This window comes from Sarcophilus harrisii, chromosome 1, assembly GCF_902635505.1.
Source record: "Sarcophilus harrisii chromosome 1, mSarHar1.11, whole genome shotgun sequence".
Classification (NCBI taxonomy): domain Eukaryota; kingdom Metazoa; phylum Chordata; class Mammalia; order Dasyuromorphia; family Dasyuridae; genus Sarcophilus; species Sarcophilus harrisii.
Window position 1 is genome coordinate 451,699,104 of NC_045426.1, and position 15,056 is coordinate 451,714,159.

General features: G+C 33.8%; 1 protein-coding gene across 4 annotated transcripts in view; it reads right to left on the reverse strand.

Annotated features, from left to right (window-relative positions):
- Positions 1-1,251: 1,251 nt before the first annotated feature.
- The window catches only part of C1H8orf34 (chromosome 1 C8orf34 homolog), a 394,007-nt gene continuing 380,202 nt past the window's right edge, over positions 1,252-15,056 (reverse strand). Inside the window, exons 13-14 of one of the 4 annotated variants that reach the window (XM_031946288.1) lie at positions 13,834-13,881; positions 1,252-2,342 (exon numbers count right to left, since the gene is read on the reverse strand). In XM_031946288.1, the coding sequence (XP_031802148.1) occupies positions 2,241-2,342; positions 13,834-13,881 (150 nt within the window). In that variant the 3' untranslated portion in view covers positions 1,252-2,240. The remainder of the gene's footprint in view (positions 2,343-13,833; positions 13,882-15,056) is intronic. The other 3 variants (XM_031946289.1, XM_031946286.1, XM_031946287.1) reach the window with 3 other exon arrangements.

Here is a 15,056-nt window from a genome sequence, read left to right on the forward strand (position 1 = left end):
TCGTTGTACAGATGTTCCAGCACCTGGCTGTTGATGGCCACTATTTTACAGCAGTTTTTGCTCAGTTGAGGGTTTGGCCATAACACTAGCATTCCAACTCCAGATGGCTGTTATTACCACATAATTATTTTTAAATCTGATTTTTCTTTCAAATAATTTACTGTTCTCAAATGTCACCTCCCTGCACAATACTACTGAGATCAAACCATCTTGGTTCTGGGTCTACAGTTAAGTTAGTACAAGAGTGACCTACTTTATAGTGATTGACAGGTCCTTGAGCAAACTTATATTAGAGTGTTTTTGTGTATGTATATATACACATTAAATCAACATTAAATTATATTAAACATGTAAATCTTTTGCCAGATTAATCTGACAAGTATTTTATATTTTAATTACAAATTATTATCCTGGCTATTTTAAAAGAAAAAAAGAAAGGAAGGAAGGATGAGAAGGAGAGAGGAAAGGAAGGGAGGGAAGAAAGAAGGGAGAGAAGGAAGGAAGGAAAGAAGGAAGGAAGGAAGGAAGGAAAGAAGGAAGGAAGGAAAGAAGGAAGGAAGGAAAGAAGGAAGGAAGGAAAGAAGGAAGGAAGGAAGGAAGGAAGGAAGGAAGGAGTAGAAAAAATAATGGAAAGGAAGGGGGAAAAGAAAATTTAGAAATTTAGAAAATATAGGAAATTATTTTTGTGGTTTTACAATGGAAGGAAGCTATCATATACTGAATTACAGAGTAGAGATAAGGATCTCTTTATTATGCCATTACACATGTCATATCACAAGTCTAGAACCCCTATACATACATATATACAGATATATGTGCATATCTATATAAGCATTTGTGTGCTGTTTGTCTTTACATGTTTTCTAATCAAGTTTACCAATTGTTTTGGGGAGTTTGTGTGTATGTGCATATGTATGTAGGTGTATACATGCCTGTATATAGAAGGGTAGGAGGGAATCTAAATTTGTGATTTCAATAGTGCAAAGAATTCTTATTATGGAAAAATCTCTCAACCAATGCAACTTCACTTTAACTTATACTCTTTGAGGGGCAGCTAGATGGTGGGTGCATAAAACACTAGGAAGACCTGAGTTCAAATTTGACCTCATACACTTAACACTTCCTAGCTATGTGATCCTGGGGAAGTCACTTAGCCCCAATTGCCTCAGCAAAAATAAATAAACATTCTTCAAACGCCTGGGATATTAAGAGGTTAAGTGATTTGCTCTTTCATATAATTAGTATAAAACAGAGACAAAATTCTATTCCTAGTCTTCCTGACTACAAGTCTGGCATTCTAACCACTATACTATGCTGCCTCTTGCTATTATCATATCCATTATGTTATGCAACTGAGATTTTTGGCTTTAAGGACTGGGGAAAGAGATGAATTTCCAATTTCATTGTCTTTAATAAAATAATCAGACTATTATGTTTAATTTTCATTCTTCAGAAGGGTGCTTTTGATGCTGACTTTAATTTAGATGCTTTATTTTAAGGGCTATTTTTTATGCAGTTTTGTAAACTAGGACTACTGAACCCATCTATGTAACAATGCATTTTCTGATGCCATCACCGAAAACAGGACTACTGTTTAGAATAATCATCATTTTAAAAAATCGAGTAAGAACTACTTCTTGATGATATTGTTTGAATAGGTAAAAAATCAGGAGACTTGGGCTCTTTTCCTGGTGGCAATATGTATTTATTTTGTGACCTCAGGACAATAATGCCCATCTCAGTCAATTCTTTGGCTTCGTCATCAGACCGACATGGTCTTTAACTTTTCTTTTGATATCTGGGAACTGTGTATTTTAAGATCCTTTAATAATCATAATTTATCTTCACTACCCCATTAAAATATTTTTACAGATTACAGATTTTATAGATTCACTTTTCATGCAACTACATTATAGGCATTAGTGGGGGAGGTAGAAAAATTCCATTTTTGAGGTTGGTGCATTTTCCAGAAAGCTAATTCATAGGTATGGATGAACCTGAAACCACAACTAAAACTTCATGGAATCAAGATTTATAGGGTCCAAATATCATCTGCCTTATCTTGTTCTCTAGTCAAGTTTGCTCATTGTTTGAGGGAACTTGTATGTGTGCTAGTGCACATATGCATATTATTCATTTATTATGCATCTGCATATGTACAAATTTATACAGTTGGGCTCTATGGCCCTGAGAAATACATTTCCTCAGGCAATGTGTCCTTTGTTAACAAATCACAATCTCTACTCACATTTATCTTGCTCTGCTTCAAGTCCTTCACTTTCTGTGTCACTTGGTAAAATCCATGGCTGATGAACAAGCTGCAAATTCTTTAAAGAATTCTCCTGCAAGAGAGTGAATTCACATTAGATACAAATGTACAGGTGGACCAATTGTGCATGTGGATGAATACTTTAGGTTCCATGAACCAAATACCCTATGCTTTAATTACTTTCACATCAGTCTGGGCTCATTTTCCTCTTTGAGTTTACCTTTTAATAAGATTTAGAGCCTTACCACAGGGATTAAAATATTCTATGTGTGTTATTTCCTGAATTAATATTTTATGTCCTTCTTGTTACTCATTTTAGAAGTGTAATCATGCTAATTCCACAAAGGAACTCTCTTATGAATGAGTTCCATGTTTCTGTTTTAGAAGCAGCCAGAATGATTTTTTTCCCCAATTCATCAAATATTTTTTGAGCCTCTACTAATGTATCAAGTGCAATAGAGGAAGATAAAGTCATAGAAAAAATATACTATTTTCAAGGAGTAGGAAAGGTATGAGCCTCACTGGAGAAAAAATTTTATATTGGGGACCAGTAGGTGCTGGTAGATGGGTTTGATAGAGTCAGATTATAGGGTAATGATGTCAAGGGGTTCAGGAAAATCTGAGCAAAAGTTCAATTCTTCACATTCAGCAAATCTGTTTGTATTAGATCATTATGAGCTCTTCTCTATCTTGGAACTTAAAATGTCTATGACTATGTTATTTCAGGGCATGAGAATCCATAGAATAAAAGAAAGAGTGACTAGGGAAAGATGTGAGATGTTTTCAACTGTGCGTGTCTTTTAGCACATCAGGTACCTTATGCATTATTTTCTTAATTAATTCTTCTTCTGGCTGTGCTTCTGCCTGCCCAAATTTTGCTGTTATGATTCAACTGTCTTCTCACTCTGGAACATCCCTCTGCTCCTCTGGCTCCCTTCTCCTATTGTTGAGTTCTTTGGTGGGGCCTTCATTTAAAAGTTGAACACAGGCTAGTCAAGTGAATATCATAGAATCTCATCTTCTTTATTCTATTAGCCTGGACTTCCATCTTTGACTAGCACTCCATCTATATGTACTTTAGGGATTGTAATTGATCACACATTCACCATAATAACCTGAGCTCAGACCTGCCCCAATGCTTTTTCCCAATTTTCATGTCAAGTTCCTACATCCCAACCACTGTCTCCCATGGAACTCCAAATCTACTCTGACTCAGATCTACCATAGTGCCCCTCCCTCATATTTTCTACTTTTTGTTTTAACAGTGCTAACTAATACAAGCCATCCTGGCCACCTCACCCCTATCCCAAATGGGTTGTCTTCCCCAGTTAGAATGCTCTTTAAGTGCAGAGTTTATCTTGCTTTTTGTACCTAATATTTCCATTGTCTTGAATATAGTAATTGCTTAAATGCTTTTGCATTTGTTCATTCAAAGGATTTCACAGGCAATTTGTTCTAGTCCAAATCTAAATATATTTCTCTTCGTCTAAAATATTCATTAGACATAAATACTGATAGGTTCCCACAATAAATTGAATTCCTGCTGAATACCAAGAAACACATGCCATAACTTCCTACTTCAGGAAGTTATAATCTTGACACTTGACCTAATGTTTATTTTCATGTTTCTATTGTTGTTTTACTCTGGAGTTATTTTTTAAATTCATAATTTGGGACAGTTTATTGAAATGTGTCAGATATTCCTTCCAATATACTTTTATACTAATGCTGTGTATCATTGTGGTAGATGAATAAGAGGGTGAAGAAGAACCTTGGACTTGTGATTTTAAAAGTAAATTTTTTGTAAATAAAAATAAAACCACTTTCACTTGTTATGACTTTCAAGAATAGAGCATTTGAAGCTTTGTTTTGTTTTGCTTTTTGTTTCTTTGATGTTTTGTGCATTTTCTCTTTGATGAAATCAAACTTAAACCTTCTTGGGAATAGATAGGTTGGAAGTGATCATGAAAACAAAAATTTTACATAAAAGACAGATCATTGTGAGCTATTTAGCCTTTGAACTTAAATACTAAGGCCTGCTTGTACCAGAAAAGACATAACATATAAATCTGTTCTATGCCTCTTCTTATCCTAACTAAAGATATTAGGCAATAATAGGGATTTTTTTTCCCAGCTGCAATGGCTTTGCTCCTAAAGAGATAAGCAACATTCAGCTTTTCTCTGTTTTGTAGTGGGTTACATAAAGTACAAAAGGAAATATTAAATGTCTGAAATCTGTAGTTTGGGAAGAATTTTACTGAGCATTGAATTATTGGTTTTAAAGACATAATGAAACTCTTTCTATCGATATTTTAAAAATATTTTACTTCAATTCATCCTTGAACAGAACAAGTAATACAACACACCTGCTTGTACTCAACATGCCAACAGGCAGGCCTGCATGTGTGCAAGAACTCAGATCAGCAGACAACTTGTAATTCTTTTTGATAGGGGTCATGAAGCTAAAATTGTGAACATTTTTAAAAAACTTAACAGCTGACATGTTAATCTTTGCTAACTTACTAAAAAATTGTTCTGGGACAATCTTAAGCTGTGAAAGATTATAAACATAATCTTTCAAAGACCAATGAACACTTTTGGATGATATTTCTAGGGATTTCTTTTAAAGAGGATCCTATTAATAAGAAAAGAATCAGTATCAATACAGTATTTTAATGTTTATAAAATATTTTAACTATAGACTTTGGCAACACTGAATATTATTTCAAATAAACCTCACAAAAACCCATAGAGAGGGACAACAGGTACTATTAGCCCAGTTTTAAAGATAGGGAAACTGGGGCTCAGTGTGGATAAGCATCTTGTCTATGGTCACACAAGTAGAAAATGTCAAAGGTGGACTTTAAAGCCTGTCATTATTGACTGCAGGTCTAGAACTCAATTCACTGTATGTTAGACTTTTTTCCTTAATTACTATGAATTACAGTTAATGAAAATATCCATGGTATAGACATGCTGAGAATCAAATCATATGAGCAATTTATATTCCCTAGTCAACACATTATTCTACTCTCCACTAACGTCTGTGTTTTACGTTTTTTTTTTTTTTTTTTTTTTGTTTTTTTTTTTTTAAATGCTGGCATTTGTCAATCCACTTAGAGAGTTAATTCACAGGCTTTAAATACAATCCAGCAGTCATTTGTATCACCAAAGGAGTAGAAGATGACTTTCTTTCCTAAAACTTTTGTATTTGAATAGTTTATATCTGGCAAAACTAATCATTGTAGCTACCTGTTTCTGTTTTAATTCTAATTATGACAATGATCTTGAAAGCTACAAGGGATCTCTTAATTGCTAAATCTGATAATTTTGTCTCAGTTCTTCTATATTTTTGTCCACTCCTTTCTTCTAAAATACTCTTTCTTTCCTTTGTTCTCCAGAACACTATTGTTTCTTGGTTCTCCTTCTAATTAGTTGACATCACTCCCTTTCAAAACCATTTTCTACCCCCTTGTTGGGGTATGTCCCAAACTTCTTTTCTGGGTCCTTTATCTCTTCATGCATTCTTCTGGAAATCCCATCAACTACCATGAGTGCAGTGATCATCTTCTGAAGATTAACTCCCAAATTCCTATATCCATCCATAATATCTCTGCTGAACAACAGTTCAAACATCATGGGGACCCATCACTAACTTTTGTTGCACAGATACAGATTCATCTGGATGTTCTGCCAAGATATCAAATTCAACTTGTTCAAACTCCCCTATTTCTTTCGAGATTTCTACTTCATTCCTGTCAACCAAATATACAATGGGAATGAATTTAACTTTTTCCCTCTCCTTATATTCAATCACTTGCCAAGACTTACTGATTCTCTCTTCACGATATTTCTTTTATCCATACATTTCTCTCCACTTTGACATATATGGTTACTGCCTTTATTGAGGTCCTCATCACTTCCCTCCTGGAATTTTCTAAAAGTTTCTTAATTGATTTCCCAGCATCTAGTTTCTATCCTCTCCAATTTATATTCCACACAGCTGCCACAACAATCTATCTTCTAAAGGCATAGGTCTATATGGGTTACTCCCCTATTGCACTGAGACAGGATTTTTTGATTGAGAATTTATGGAATGACAGGATAAAAAAAAACTGATTCTTTCTAATTTTCAAGTATTATGTTATTTATTGCCTGAACATTGACAGCTGAACTGTCAACAACTAATCAGTCAAAAATGACTACTTGAAAGAGGGCTAAAACCTTTGAATTTGTTCTACTTACCTATGTAATTCTTCAGTTACATACTCAAGGGGCACTCTGAATAAAAGGGACCACTGTCTTTAGTCTCTTTGAAAACTTGGTCCAAATTGATGCAAGAGATTCCCCTACAGATAAATTTAGTGTTTCTTTATCAAAACTTCTCTGCTAGAAATATGATCTTATCACTATTCAGAAAAATAATGTTTTTTCTATGACATTATACTTCTCACTTCCCTGGTATTCCCAAAATTCAAAGCTAGATCTGCCAAAAAAACGTGAGCTAGACCTGCCAAGAGCAAAACATACTCAGACATCTTCAGTAGCTTGTTATTTCCCAGAGGATAATAATAATAATAATAATAACAACAACAATAATAAACCTCTTTTATGTTTAGGGCCCTTCAAAATTAGTCTTACTATTACTTTTTCATTCTTTGTTTATATTATGAATTTTTACATTCCAGCCAAACTGGAACAAACTTATCCCAAATCTGCCATTTCCCCAAACTCACAAGTGATACATTTTTCCCCTTCTTTACTCAATTTATCTTGTACTATACAAAAGAAAGAGTTGTTTCCCCCCCCCCCACAAACCAAATCATAAAAAAGGGGACAGATAAGGAAGCATTAATCTAATTGTAAAAATGCATCCAATATAAGTAGTACACCTTTATGAGGTAAAATGAAACCTCTGTGAAATGCAAATGAATCCCTTCAGTGAATCAGAAAGTAAGGTCACAGGATAAAGAATGACCTCACATGACACTGGGTGACTTTTAAAAGTAAACTTAATGAATACAGGAGATGAACTCTAAGAGGAAGAGTAGAAAAATGCTTGAATTTATAGAGAAGTAACTTATAGAAATCTTGTGAAACTAGGAAAACAAATCAAGCAAAGGCAAACTCCACAAAGAATTGGACCAGTTGGGACACTGAGTACAATAGCCAAAAACTATTTTGCTGAAAGACTTTTGGACAAAAGACCCTCAAGACAGTAATCCTATCTATAATCCTATCATTTTCATGGGATCTGAAACCTTTTCATCTGGTTGGAGGAGAAGTCTATTTACCTTTCTTTGTTTTTCTTTATAAACAGTATAAACCATCCACATTTTCTCATCATTATTAAGAATGAAGTTGGAAGAAGGTAACTGATGGGCAAATGTTCCCAGATAAAAGATAAGAGATAAATCTAAAAGTTGAGGTAGCTTGTAAAATACTGTCTCTGAATAGAGGCTCAGGTTAACATAAAGAAGAAAGAAAATGAAAATGTTTATTCTGGAAAACCTATCTGAGCAAAAAGTCAATAGTAGTCAATAGGGGCAGTTAGGAAGGGTTGAAAAAACCTGATCAATACCGCCACCTCATCACTGCTACACTTAAATGTGTACATGTTATATTTTCCATCTAGTAAAATTTAAATTCCTTAAGGGCAAAAACTTTCATTTTTTTCTTTTTTAATCCAATGCAGATAGTATATCCATAATGCATAGCATAATGTCTTGCACAAATAGTTGCTTACATTTATTTAGATTTGCTTTTTTAATATCTTAATATTTCAAGATGAATACCAGATTAATGGGACAAAGATGATAAATCTCCACTTGTATTTAATATAACAAATCATAGGAGCAAAATTTAGAAATAGAAAAGGACCTTAAGAGATCACCTAATCTAATAACTTCAAAAATAAGAAAACTAAGATCCATGGAACTCAAATGGTTTGCTTGTATCCTACAGCTACTAATAGCTTGAATTCAATCAGAGCTCCTTTAAATTCCTATCTGTCCCCTCACATTCCACATTTTCCTAGAATAGACAAGGTAGGAAAACAAATAAGGCTTTAAAATAAATCTAAGACATTCTGGCTCAAATTACCTAGACTCCCATCTTTTTGATTAAGTGGTTCTTAATAGAACAAACATTTTTAGAAGCAAACTAGTATACTAAAACCCATTAGGCTGAGTGTTTTACATAATACTTCTGTAATCTAAAGTCAGTGCTATCTAGCCTTCTAGAATTTTTTAATTCAGTCCAACAATCATTTATTAAGTAATTGCTGTCTATATAGCATTTTATTAGGCAATGGGAGAGACAAATGATTTAGATGACGTAGGGTCATGTCATCTACACACATCCAGAACAGAGTCCTATAGTGGGATATTCCATTTATACAAAAACTTTTTTTCTTTTAAACTAGAATCATAACTTCATCAGTATGGGAAGATTTGAGTGAGGAAGTTTCTCTACAAGGACAACAGATTAGCATCTGTTCTGCAACTTAGAGTTTTAGATCTTTGTCTTACAACAAATAACTCATACTTCAGGAATCCATGATTTCATAATAACCACCGATACAGATTACAACCCCTACAACATTTAGCAATTTAGTTTTCATAATTTGCTATGGCTATAAAAGTAATCTACCATCTGGTGACCAGTCTTCTGATGATGAACTTCTCTGTACTTGTCTAGGCAGGACTTCCAGTAATAGACATATATAATCCATCATTACACTTATAAGGAGGTTTTGTAGTAATGTACAACTTTCCAGACCTTTCATTCCACTGGAAAGCAAAAGAAAAAAATGCTTCACAGAAGGCAGGATTGATCAAGAGTGTCGAAAGATGCCTAAAGTTCAAAGAAGATGAAGGCTAAAAAGGGCATTAATTAATAAGGAGGTAACTGGCATAATTTAAGACAGGAATTTCAGTGGTAGGGGAAGAAATTAGATTTGATGGGGCTAAGGAAGTTATACACTAATTTTTTTTCTTGACATTTGACAATGAAAAAGAAGAGATAGAATGGTAACTAAATAGGATAGAAGAAACTTTTCTTTATATCCCATTGTCTAACACATGGGAGATGCTTAATAAATACTAGCTAGCTGACTAATTGACTGGGATATTTGTAAACAAATGGGAAAGATTTAGTAGAAAAGTTAAGAATGAAGGTATTGGAGAGGCAGGTGGGAAGCAGGATATGTTGAGAGTTAGATTTATGTACTGAAACAGTTGGCAAAGGATGGATCAAGGGCATACATCAAAGGAATTCAAGAAACAGATAACTTTTCCTAAGGCAAAAAGAAAAGAAGAAAAATGTGTGGATATATGAGAAGTTTTGGAGGATGAATTCATGACAATTCCTTTTAGATGGCCTCATTCATTTTAGTTAAATAAGAGGTTATTATCTGGCCTAAACATAAAAGGTGGGCTTATGGGCACAAGCTTGCGAAGAAATAACCTTTTGAATTTTTAGGAATAAGAAATGAAATTTTGAAGAATAAACAATTACTCAAAATAAACATCAATAAAAACATTTACTAAAGTATTTAGGATTTTATTAATTATTTTCCTATTTATGTCCTAAACTTATATATACATTAAAAATTAAAACCTTTTAGTAATATTTCTGTAGCAAAGTCACATTTGATATAACCAGTTATATTCATTCATTTGCAGACAGACAAGCCCTGATTCCAATCAGCGTCTTCCCAAGTCCTTCTCTGTCTTCACTATCAAACTAAGAAAATATAAAGTAATAATAGAGCATAAGATCACAGAATCATAACTTTAAAATTTGAAGGGTCCTTATAGACCATTCATCTCATTTCCTCCTTTTATTAATCAGGTGAATGAGGCACAGAGAAATTAAATCACTTGCCAGAGTTACACAGTTACTAAATATATATTAAATATTCTCTGTAAAATGGGATAATACTTGTCCTGCCCTGTCCTACTTACCTCACAAGGCTTTTAAGAAACTCAAATCGAAAATTGTGAAGCAATATATAAATATAAGTTATTATTATTACACAAAGTACACATGCAATCAGTTTGATGTGAATTGTACTGAAAAGTCAAAGCTTTTTTTTCTGACAATGGTGGTATTTAAAAAAAAAAAAAAAGTACTGATGGGCAGATAGAGTGTTTCAGGGGATAGAGTGTCAGACCTGGAGTCAAGAAAACCTAAATTCAAATATACCTTAGACCTGTCTCTCCTCAGCCTTCATCTCATCTTTTCTACTAAATCTTTCCCATTTGCTAACAGATATGCCAGAGTCAGTCAGTTAGCTAACATTATTATGTGCTAAATACTATATTAAGAACTGAGGATACAAAGAGTTTTTTTTTCTATCTGTATGGCCCTGGGTAAGTCATTTAACCCTAATGTCTCCATCCCCCCTAAAAAAAAAAGCATTGATTATGAGACGAGAAGCCATGGGTGAACTGTTTTTTACAGTCATCAAATCATAACTTTTCTAAGTTTCAGTTTCCTCATGGGCATAGAAATACTTGTATTTCTTATATGTAATGTATCTATAAGATAATATCTATATACCTTAGAAAATTCAAATTATCTAAGTGTATACATCCCTTTGTAAACTTAAAACACCATATAATAGTTAGCAAGTATAGTGCAATATGTGAGCCAAGTCCAACTTGGATTTAAGTTTGGTCTTTATCGTCCTCTTGGCATTGATTTAAGTTTAAATAGAAATTCTTGATTTCATGTGATTGCAGTTGTTTCTTCATGTGAGAATAAATTACGAAGGAAAGACTTTGATCTGAATTTAGTTGTCCAAGTTGTAGCAGGAATAGGAAGAAAAGAATGAAAATATAAGCACTATAGCTTATTGTTTTGTGCTGTTAGCACAATGGCATGGAGCACTTTTAATAAGTGCTTATTGATTGACTGCTTGAGTTGTGTGTACTAAATAAAAACAAATGTTTACAAAGTCAGTTTTAGTGAAAACTGGCATACCCAAAGGGGGAAAAACACTTTATTTTTAGGTTGATTTTCATAGCATGAGAGAAGACAACTAGAGTGAATAAAGCCAAAAGACACAAAGGGAAAGGCAGGCCAACAGGGCCTCTGTGGTTTATGACTGCCACTGTCACAACAGATTTTGAGATATGTGTATGTAATACTGAAAGTATTCATATTTGTAGACAGGAAATAGGGTATTCCAAATTCATTCATTATAACTTGTTTATAGTTTTGTTGTCAAGGATTATCATTTGTTAACTCAATTACCAACAACACTGAAATTATGTAAAAATATCGGGTGAGTCCAAAGATTGAGGGAAGAAAAAAGTGCTTTGAATCATACACACACGCTTGGGAAATTTAAGCATGTTAACTTGCTGGAATGACTACAGAAATTAAATTCATTCCCGTTCCTTCCCACAACAAATAATTATAATAAAAAATTAAAACAAAAACAAAATTCTAATGATTTTGCTAAGAGCTACGCATTATTCTTTTACATTTCACCAAACTTTCTGTTAGGCTGTGATTTATTTAATCAGTTTTGTCCAAGTACTATACAAGGGAATCCTTATCTAATTTCAAAAGAAAAGGATTCTTCTGAAAAAAATTCATCAGAACATGTTACAGGATGGTGAGATAGGGAAGGATATAAAGCTCAGCTATTATATTCAGAATTCTAGGAGTGGGATTAATTTTCTCCTAAAAGGGCTAGAAGTTTGAGTAGCATTTATCCTTTAAAACAAACACATGTACTTCACCCAATTAATTCTTCCATAGTAAGAGGGCAATTAATCTATAGAAAAAGACCTATATAAGGCCATATTCATTCTCTCTCTGTGTCTCTCTGACTCTTCTCTCTCTCTCTCTTTCTCTCTCTCTCTCTCTCTCTCTCTCTCTCTCTCTCTCCCTCTCTCCCTCCCTGTCTACATCTCTGTGTTTCTCTGTGTTTCTCTCTCTCTCTCTCTCTCTCTCCCCTCTCTCCCTCCCTGTCTACATCTCTGTGTTTCTCTGTGTTTCTCTGTGTTTCTCTCTCTCTCTCTCTCTCTCTCTCTCTCTCTCTCTCTCTCTCTCTCCCTCCTGTCTGCATCTCTCTGTTTCTCTGTGTTTCTCTCTCTCTCTCTCTCTCTCTCTCTCTCTCTCTCTCTCTCTCTCTCTTCTCTCTCTCTCTTCCTCCTTTTCTCCATATTTTTTAATTGCAGTGGGATGTGTCCTTTGCCAAGGAGCAGCTAGATGGCACAGAGATTAGAGTATTAGCCCTGGAGTCAGGAGGACCTAAATTCAAATCTTACTTCAGAAATTTATGATTTGTATGATCCTGGATAAGTCACTTAAACCTGTTTGCCTCAGTTTTTTTCATTTGTAGAGTGAGCTGGAGAAGGAAATGGCAAACCCCTCTAGTATCTTTGTCAAGAAAACCCCAGAAGGCATTACAGAGTTCCACATAACTAATCTACTAAACAACAACTGAGTCAAAGCTGGATGTAAAAGGATTGTGAAGCCTTCAAAGTGGGATTCTATTATTGAAGCATCTCTGCATTTCAAAAGGAACTTGACGTATTTGTACCTCCATATAAGTATTCACTATACTTCTTTAATCTTCTCCTAACTTTCTATACCAAATTAATATCAATTCTCCTGTCCTATCTAGCTTTTCCTGCTTGTAATTCTGTTTTCTCTTTTTGTCTTATTTTAACTTATGCCTTTTTGTATATTCTCTTTCTTTCATTGCAAGCTCTAATCTCCATCTTATTTTTACAAGGACTTCATAGGCTTCAAATTTGAATGTTAAAATAAGACATTGAAAGAATAGTAGAGAACTTTTTCTTCTAATCCTTTCCTCAACTCAACATTGATCATGTAATTCCCAAAGAAGCAACATTCAGGAAAGGAATAGCCAGTCCTCATAACAATAAGTGAGAGAGTCTTGACACAACAGTTTTCCCTGAGGAAGTGTTAGGAAAAGAAAACAGCCACTAAGAATTCTATCTAGCCAGACAGAGAAGTCCTATTACACACTCCTCACGTCTTCAAAAATGTTTATTGATTTATAGCCCCTCAAAAGTCATGTAAAGACATTTTCTCTGACTTCTAACCCAACATCCAATTAAGTCAGATAATTGAATTAGGGCAGGAATAGTGGAATAGTCCAACTATAACAATTTTTGAATATCTTGTAGCCCTGAAATTATTTATTATAGACACTCATACAATAATTGGAGGGAGAAAGGAAGAAAGGAAGGAAAGAAGGAAGGAAGAAAAGAAGGAAAGAAAGAAGAAAGGAAAGGAGGAAGGGAGGGAGGGAGGAAAGAAGATCTCATTATGTGATTAGGATTCTGGTTATTAACATGATTAGTACTGAAAATAGTTACAACACAGATTACAAGGATGATTTAATGCAGAGGGGATTTCCATTATGGAAAATGAAGTCTATTGCTTTTGCATTTCTTCTGGCAACTGATAATGCTTTTGATAAGATGAGTATTATTTATAACATGTGGGCAGTGGAGGCAAACATTAAATCAATGGACAATTAATAGAAACTGTTTTCAGGCTGCCTTAAAACTCACATCTTCCATGAAGTTTTTCAGTGAGAGTCCCCTACTGGAGGCTTCTCCCTAAAGGCAAACAGGAAGAGAAGTTGAAAGAAAAGTCAGGATGCTGATCTGAAAATGAAGAGTAACAAATTGGGAGGGTGTGTGTGTAGAGGATCAGGGAATAATTCAATCTCTTCAAAACTTCCTCACTTCCTCAGCTGGTACACAGCTGTTATGATAGCAGTAAGGTAATTTAGTATTCTCTCTTACTCTGAAATAAATATCAACTTCTTCCATGTTCATTGGATATCATTTGGGGGAAGAGTGGTTCTCATAGTCTAATTTACACCTATGAGGGAGTATCTACCCTTTAAGACTTTAATAAAAGATTTTTCAGACTAATTTTATAAACATAAGGATCAGATTTTGTAAATAAAATGCTATTAATCCAATAATTAGATCAGTTACCTTGTCACATATTATCTAAACATAAAGCATTTTGAACAAATAAAATATGATATAAGCCCATTTTTTCATAAATTTAAATCCAGTAGATATTCCTAAAAGTTAACATATGAGATCTCTTTTAAAAAATCACATCACCATTTCTCTAATATATAATATCTTTGTCTTAATTTCAATGTTATGCTTTAAATAATAAATAAAACTTCTGAATTATGTATGTTTAGATAGTAAAACCTTATAGAGACAAAAAGTTATATTTTTTGACTGTGACCATGTTTAAAATATCATGCAATACAATATCTGTTAATTAGCTATTCCCAATAATAGGTCTCATTTCTATAGTTAATGGGGGAGCTACATGGCCCTGAGGAAAGAGTACTAGGTTTGAAATCAGGAGGATTCATCTTGCTGAATTTACAAGTGGCCTCAGACACTTATTAGCTGTGTGACTGTAGGTAAGTCACCTAACACTGTTCACCAACATTCCCTAATTGTAAAATGAGCTGGAGAGGGATTTGGCAAATCACTATTGTATCCTTGACAAGAAAACTCCAAAATGGGATCAAAAAAAGTCAGACACAACTGAAAAATTACTGTAGAAATATTTCAAAATAATAATAATTTATGTTTAAATCATTTTTGGTTAATTTTTTCAATTATCTTTATTTTTTATTTTTATGGTAGGGCCTGTGATTTCATTGACATAAGTATCTTCCAGTGAGGAAAGTAATTCTCTTAGTGCATCTTGGGCACTAGCTCTAATGTTTTATAGTGTTTAAAGAGTTGTTTGG